At 40.1% G+C, this 8186-nt stretch overlaps 1 protein-coding gene across 1 annotated transcript; it reads right to left on the reverse strand.

Moving 5' to 3' along the window:
* Nucleotides 1-4953: 4953 nt before the first annotated feature.
* Nucleotides 4954-7866, reverse strand: LOC123812991 (oral-facial-digital syndrome 1 protein-like). Its single transcript, XM_045829957.1, has one exon. It carries the CDS (start codon nucleotides 7864-7866, stop codon nucleotides 4954-4956), a length of 2913 nt encoding a protein of 970 aa, XP_045685913.1.
* Nucleotides 7867-8186: the final 320 nt, after the last annotated feature.

An 8186-nucleotide genomic window follows, 5' to 3' on the forward strand; every position in this document is an offset into this window, starting at 1 on the left:
ATTCTTTTAGCTCCAGACTATTAATGCCACACAGCCAGATATACTTCATATTTCCTGTTGGATAAACATTGGGTCTCTCTCTACTTTGGACCTACTGGATGCTACTTCCTCAGCCAGCCACTTGACCTCACATCCTCTCACTGTATGATGATGTACATGTTTCTCACATTACTGCCCTGTATTACTCACTCAGCCATCACTGACAGACCACTGCCTCCGTGCCTACCATGGGGTCTGGCAGCCACACCAGGAAGCAATGGGAATCAGAGTCACAATGGTCTCTTCTCTTATTTTTAAGGATAGGAAAAGAATCAGACTATTAAAATTATAATACATATTGTATTTTAATATGCTAGGTAGTTGCCAATTACCCCCTCAAAAATTGGTCTTATGCAAGCACTATTCAAAAGAAAATTGGCTTGGGGCATGACTGACCTCAGATCATTTCATGAGATAATAGTAATAAAAGCTTCCATGTTTAGAAGCCTATGATGTGCTAAGATATTTATTATACACAGTCATTGTTACATTCAGTTTTCACAACAAGCAATAAAATATAAGCAATAATTCCTGTTTTTCAAGGAAGAAACATAATAACCTCTATGAGCCTAAACAGCTAGTCTAAGATCGTGTAGTTTGGGAGTCACAAACCCATCTAACTGCTAGAGTCCTTGCTATCTGTGTTTCACCACTCTCTCTTCTGCTATTCTCTCTTTCTCTGTCTGTGAGTAAGTTCCCTGGGAGGAGAGAGAGAGAAAGAGAAAGCGAGCAAGAGAGAGAGGGAAGGGGAAAGAAGGGGAGAGAGAGATGGGGAGAGGCAGACAGAGCAAGAGAGAACAAGAGTGAAGGAAGAATGCCAAGTTGTCTAACTTTATCAGGTTACTAGAAAGGAATACAATGTTTGCCTTTCAATACATGCCCTCTTACCTTCGCATAGTGCAATGCTAAAAGCAAATGAGGTGTTTAATATTGAATGAAATAAATTTTTAAAATTCTGTTCTCAAAATACTCACTAGAAATATAGTTTTGAGTGGGTGTTACGTACAAACATTGTATAAGTGCTGGAATACTGGAAAGAACAAGAAAAAAAAGTCTTGCCTTTGAGAGCTCATATTCTGGTAGAGAACATGCAGTGAACAACGTAAGTCCAGATGGTGCAGAGAGATAAAAAGAGAGTAGAACACAGTGATGTGATCTGATGCTCTAGGCCAGGGGTGTCAAACTCGTTTCCACCAGGGGCCACATCAGCTTCATCGTTGTCTTCAAAGGGCCGAATGTAATTTTAGGACTGTATACATGAAACTACTCCTTAACTGTTAAGGGGCTGAAATTACATTCAGCCCCTTTGAAGGCAACCGCAAAACTGCTGTGGCCCCCGGTGAAAATGAGTTTGACACCCCTGCTCTAGAGTGCCTGAGAGATCAGGAAGTACTCACCAGGGAGATGGTCTTTGACTGAAGAGAAAAATGCTAACAAGGAACCATCAAGATCTGTGAGGAGTGTGTGCCAAGCAAAGGGCACATCATGTTGCATGGGCACTCAAGAAAGGGAGGAATCCAAGATGTTTCTTGGAGTTTGGTTTTGACCATTTACTGAGACTGGAAGACTCAGAAAAAGCAAATTGTGTGACAGGAAATCAAGTTATATTTAATTTCCACAAGCCACTTCTACAATACTTACTTTTACCAAGTAGGCTTGAAAAAAATATCTTAATTCTGGTCACTTTTGTATAGAGATTTTATACATTTAGTGAACCCATCAACTATTTTCATTTAGAAACAAACTACAACAAATGTTTATAATTTTTTCTTTTAAAGTTAGCTCTATTTTATTCATTTTAATCAAGGAAAACAGAAATTTTTGGAAATATCATTTTTACTTTTTTAGACTCTCCAGACTATTTTTAACTACTCAATCATATACCTGAACATATTTTTAAAATAAATTTTGTGTTCAATCAAAAATTTGGTTTTCTGTTGGATCTACTAAAAAAGGTACATAAAAGGTCATAATAAATCCCCCCCAAGGGCCTATGGTCCTTGGATGTGGGGAAGATTATGAATTAGTAAAATCTTTCTTTTAAAAGTGCAATGACTTATACAGTCAGTTCTGGAACATATAATACATTACTACAAAGCAAAAATTGCTATAAAGGTGGCAAGATGAATCAGCTATCCTTTGTGGATAAAGGAGTCAAATCTCTTAACCCACCTTTGGAAGAAAAAAGGTTTCTTTAGCAGGCAAATTTTAGGGTGGTGGGAAGGCCATTCTGGGCCAACACAGGCACAAAAGCTTGGTTAATGATGATGATGATGATGAGGAGGAGGAGGAGGAGGAGGAGGAGGATTACTTTGAGAACATAATCTGTCACATGACTGGATGTGACTGGACAATTTAACATTCCCAAGTGTATGTACCTTAAGAAATAAAATCATTTGAATGTCTTGGTGTCTGATCCACCTTGATATTTTGTTGACTTTTATCCAAGTACCTTTGCTCTCCTAGTTTCAGGATGACTTCAGAACACTAGAAATAAAGAAGTTTTAAAAGGGTCTTGACTTTTAAAGTCATTATTTGTTACCTTAAAACCATTCCAAAAATTACTTGACAATTATGAACTCAATTGTCCAAATATGTGTAGAGATATCCATTTGTTAGAGTTCTGAAATTTATGTAGACCGACTAACTGGCAAGTGACAGTAGTTTTTATCCTTTTTTAAAAAATATTTTTATTGATTTGCTATTATAGTTTTCCCAATTTTTGCCCCCTCTATCCCCCATCTGCCCTGCCCCTCAACGCTCCAGCATTCCCCCCTCCTTAGTTCACATCCATGGGTTGTACATGTAAGTTCTTAGAGTCCTCTGTTTCCCATACCATTTTTTTAATCTCTCCCTGTCTACCTTATGGCTACTAACCATGTTTCTTCTTCCCTGTACCTTTTCCCCCCTATTCCTCCCTTCCCCCTCCCCACTGAAATCCCCCCATATAATGTCCATTTCTCTGATTCTGTTCCTATTCTGGTTGTTTGCTTAGTTTTTGTTTTTGTTGTTTTTCTTTTCTTTTAGGTTCATTTGTTAATAGTTGTGAGCTTGTTGTCATTTTATTGTTCATATCTTTATCTTCTTTTTCTTAGATAAGTCCCTTTAACATTTCATATAATATGGGCTTGGTGATGATGAACTCCTTTAACTTGACCTTATCTGAGAAGCACTTTATCTGCCCTTCCATTCTAAATGAAAGCTTTGCCAGATAGAGCAATCTGGGATGTAGGTCCTTGTCTTTCATGACTTGGAATACTTCTTTCCAGCCCCTTCTTGCCTGCAAGGTTTCTTTTGAGAAATCAGCTGATAGCCTTATGGGCACTCCTTTGTAGGTAACTCTCTCCTTTTCTCTTGCTGCTTTTAGGATTTTCTCTTTATATTTAATCTTGGGTAACTTAATGATGATGTTTCTTGGTGTGTTCCTCTTTGGGTCCAACTTCTTTGGAACACTCTGGGCTCCCTGAACTTCCTCGAAGTCTATTTCCTTTGCCAGATTGGGGAAGTTTTCCTTCATTATTTGTTCAAATAAGCTTTCAATTTCTTGGTCTTCCTCTTCTCTTCTGGCAGCCCTATAATTCAGATATTGGAACATTTCGAGTTGTCCGAGAGGTTTGTAGGAGTCTCTTCACTTTTTGAATTCTTGTTTCTTCATTTTGTTCTGGATGGATATTTATTTTTTCCTTTTGTTCCAAATTATTGCTTTGAGTCCTAGTTTCCTTCCTGGTCCATTGGTTCCCAGAACGTTCTGCTTTATTTCACTCTGGGTATCCTTCATTTGTTTTTTCATTTTTTGACCAAGCTCAATCAGATCTGTGAGCATTTTGATTACCAGTGCTTTAAATTCTCCATCAGATAGGTTGGCAATCTCCTCCTCACTTAGCTCTCTTTCTGAGGCTTTACTCTGTTCTTTCATTTGGGTCATATTTCTTCATCTAGGCGCAGCTCATAAGTTGTAAGGGGGCGGGGCCGTAGGTATTCTCCCAGGCAGGGCAAACCTCCTTGCTGTGCTGCCTGTGGGGGAGGGGCCAGCGAGGGAACAATGGGGTCAGCCTGCTAGTGTCTAGTGCACTTTTCAAAGGACTTTCATGTGAGACTGGGAGCTTCTCCTACCAGGCAACCGCCACAGCCCACAGCCACCTCTGAGTCCCCTTAAGTCAGCCCGTCCCTCACAGCCCACCGAGGTCAGCAGCCAGCCCCGCCCCCAAGGTCCACAGGTGTCTGAGGTTTTTTCTGAGTCAGCCCACACAGTCCTCTGCCTTATTGGTCTGGTTGTTCTGGTTGATTTCTTCTTTAATTCCTTGGTTGCTGGAGTTCCATGTGGTTTGATTTTCTGGTGATTTTGGTTGTTTACTGATTTCAGATTGGTTGTCATCCTCCTTTTGGTTGTGAGAAGAAGGGAAAGGTCTCTACTTATGCCTCCATCTTGGCCAAAACTCTGTAGTTTTTATTCTTTAATTAGATATTTTAGTAATATGCAGTTATCATTAAATATATCTTAATATGAATACCTTGTCATTGTAACTTCTCCAGTACTTGGAGATTCTGATAAGTAACAAGCACATTCAGATACAAACATAATTTTAATGTAAAGTATATCTTAACTAGTTTTTAAACCTAGTGATTTAATGTTTATAAGTTACTAAGAATACTGACCTTATTTAAAGATAATTATAAAATCTAAATAATTTTAAAATGTGAAGTCTGTGTAACTGTCAATTTCTGATGACTAATAATTATAATAATTAAAAATACCTTTTTTACATAAACAATTTTTATTGAGAATTTTGTCTTACTACAGAGAACTCATAGGCCTTTCGTTGTTACATGAATAAAAAGCTGTCCAGCCCACACGGTTACCAAAAGTCATCTGGTTCTTCATGAGAAAGGCCTGCGAAACTTCCGTCATTGTCACTAAGCGGCAAGTGTGTCCCCTTGGGAGACTTCTCTGGCAATCTTCACTGAGTTCTTATCATCCTTCTGCGGTTCCTGATTCTCGTGGATGATTTTCATGTATTTCTCAAAAGGGTTTTCACCACAAACAGATCTGTCTTTCATTTTTTGAATACTCACTTCTAATTCTTTCTCCATTTCAATCTTCAATGACTCTTCAATCATCCGCCGTGGTTGACTGAGTTTTTCTAGTTCTCTCTGTTCCCTTTGTAAAGCTTCTTGCAGACTTTGACTTCTTTCCTCTCTCTGCTCTTGTTCTTTCATCGGCTGCCATATTTTTTCTTCTTCACTGTCTCCCCCAATTTGTTTCTGATCTACACCTGGATAGTGAGAGGCGACAGGTCGGGCAGGAAGAGCAGCCAGGCCAGCATCGAAGTGAGGCATGTCACCAGCAGGATGGAGGCCATCAGCTTCTAAGTGCTTTGGCATGTCCCCTGCATCTACACGAGATTTAAAAGATGATTCAAATTCTTCATTATTGTTCATAGATTGCTTGTCTGGATTTGAAAATTCAGTTCTCTCTAGTTCAGTTTGTCTTTGATAAAGACTGGCCTCCTGCCTCAGAGGGCTGGAAAGCAAATGGATGGAAAGGCTGTGTCTAGACTCAGCATTTGAAGGATGCAGCATTCTTTCAGGACAAGGACTGGAGGCATCAACTTGGGATCCACCGAGACCTTCCAGGTGCATTTCAGCATCAAAGCTCCATTCAGCTCTCTCAAGGGGAGTGGTGGAGAGGCGTCTGCCAGCACCTCTGTGGAGCGGGGAGGCTGCTGTGTCCATCCGCACTTCTGTTTCGCCCACTGCAGGCTTCCTGGGCACAGCTCCTTCCTCTGTAAAAATACATCTTTCTGAGGAACTTAACGTGACGCTCTTGAAAGTGCCTTGCATGTGCAGGGGAGGTGGGCTCTGGGATGCTAGTGGGCTTCCAGAGCGGGGCCAATGATGAATTCTTTGACGGTAATCTTGGAAAGCTTTCTCTAAGCACTCGGCCTCATGCTCTAGCCCTCTCATTCTTGCCTTGGTGTTGGCTACAAACTCAAGGTCAGATTCAGGGGAGCTACCATCTGTGCTTGCACTTGGATAATTCATGATTCTTGGTTTAACTGTGCCTGCCATCAGCTGTTCCTGTGTAAGAGGATTTTTCAAGAAATCTCCACTTGTTCCACCATTGGGAGACACTGTGGATCCGTTGACAAGAAACGGCTTTACATTGCGGTACACTTCATTCTCCAGGGCTGTCTCGGTTTGTTTCAGCTGCGTTTTTAAATTGGCCACCTGCACAGTTAACCTCTTTACAGAGGCTTCGTACTGTAGTATCTGGGCCTTCAGCTTTGCAGAATGCTCAATTTCGCTTTGCAGCTGCTTCTGCAGAGCTTTCTTATGGGTTTCGAACTCCTTATGCCCTAACAGGATAGCAGTTTTTGCTTTCTCTAATTCTTTCTGAAAATTTAGCAGCTCAGGAGATGGCTGAGCTATGCGGTTTAAGAGATTCAAGTTTTCATTTCTACTGTCTTGCATTTGTTGTTTAAGTAATTTATTTTCTTCCTGAAGCTCTTGTTTCTCATCTTTTAGAAGTGAATAGTCATTCATTTCTTTCATCTTTTCATTCAGCAAGTGGTTTTGCTTTGTTATTGCCAAACACTGGGCTCTGAGAGACTCAAGCTCAAGCTGAAGTTCTTTCACATGATTTGCAGAATGACTGAGTCCTTCCTTTTGCAAATTAACAGCTGTGAGCTCCTCTTGCAAATGTATAGCTTTTTCTTTATTCTTCCTTTCCTCTTCAACCAGTCTGTTAGTTCTGGTGATGTAGTCATCCTTTAGCTCTAGTTGATACTTCAGAATTTCATTCTTGAGCTTCTGCTCATAGGTCTCCTCCATACTCTTTATATTCATTTCCCGCCTCTGAAGTGCATCACTCATGCTTTTATTTTTTTCTTCTTGCAGCCTCTGGGCCAATTCAAAAGCTTCAATTCTTTGCTTCAGCTCTGCTTCTCTGCCTCTTACCAAATCTATATCGTTTAGTAGAAGCTGCCGTTGAGCATAAATTTCTTTTGTTTCAATCTCCTGGTTCTTTTGAATTCTCTCAAGGGACATCTTTTCCTGAGAAAGGAGGGCTTCTGATTTTGCTTGACAAGCTTTCTCAACGTCATTCCAGAACTTTGCTAATTGCGCCTCAGACTTCTTCCTCTCTTCCTTTTTGATTTTTTCTATTTCATCATTTTTAAAATGCTTCAGCTTTTGTTGCATTTCTGCCTGAAGCTGCTGTTCTACTTCTTTCTTATATTCATTTAACTTTATTTCTAAAGACTCTAACTTTGGACGCTGAGGGTAAGCATCTGCAAACTGATCATCAATAAGCTGAAGCTTCTCAGCAAGAGAGTCTTTGCTAAGGAACATTGGGCTTGTCTGAGTGTCCATGTCACGAGTCTCTTTGATCTGATGGTATTCTGCCATTTCTTTTAGAAACTCCATGAGAAAACCTTTTTTGTTTTCTTTATCAAATCCTGAAACCAGTGATTTGTAGAGACTGGATTCAGGGTTGATTTTAATGAGCTGTAATAGATCCTGCATAGTAAATACCTGTTCCTCTGCCAAGCCACTTTCTGGGAAGAAAACCGAAAGTGAATACTCATAGCCACATCTTCGTAAGTGATCTGCCACTAGAGAGTTGGAAGCGCCTATTAAGAGGGTGCTACCTTCCACTGAAATGGACTGGGACTCCATTTCTCCGCTCAATACAGGATGCATCAATTCCTGAATGAGCTGCTTTCTCAGCTGCATCTTGAGCCTGTCCAGTATACCCCGGTCCTTAAACATCTGGTACAGTCTTTTGCGCAGCTCATCTTGAGTCAACACGTCATATTTGGGGGGCATGGTGGATTCCTTCCTTTGGGTTCTTACAGGTGGGTGGCATCGGGCACTGGGCACAGGGGTGACTCTCACTGCAGGCTGGAGGATGGAAACAGCAACCTAAAAATATATCTTTGATAATAACAGTGGTCTAGATAAATTCTCATTAACCTCCTATAGTTAGATTTAGTTGCTCATCATTGTTTATAGAGTTGAATGATTTCTCCTCATTATCCTAACTGTAAAAGCAGTAGAGTATGCAAATTACTAGAAAAATCTCCTACTTATAAACTATGTATATGAAACATCAAGTGAATTAATATATTCTTTTATGTCATTAATCA

Source organism: Phyllostomus hastatus, unplaced genomic scaffold (genome assembly GCF_019186645.2).
Source record: "Phyllostomus hastatus isolate PE091 unplaced genomic scaffold, TTU_PhHast_1.1 phas_scaffold_93, whole genome shotgun sequence".
NCBI classification, from domain to species: domain Eukaryota; kingdom Metazoa; phylum Chordata; class Mammalia; order Chiroptera; family Phyllostomidae; genus Phyllostomus; species Phyllostomus hastatus.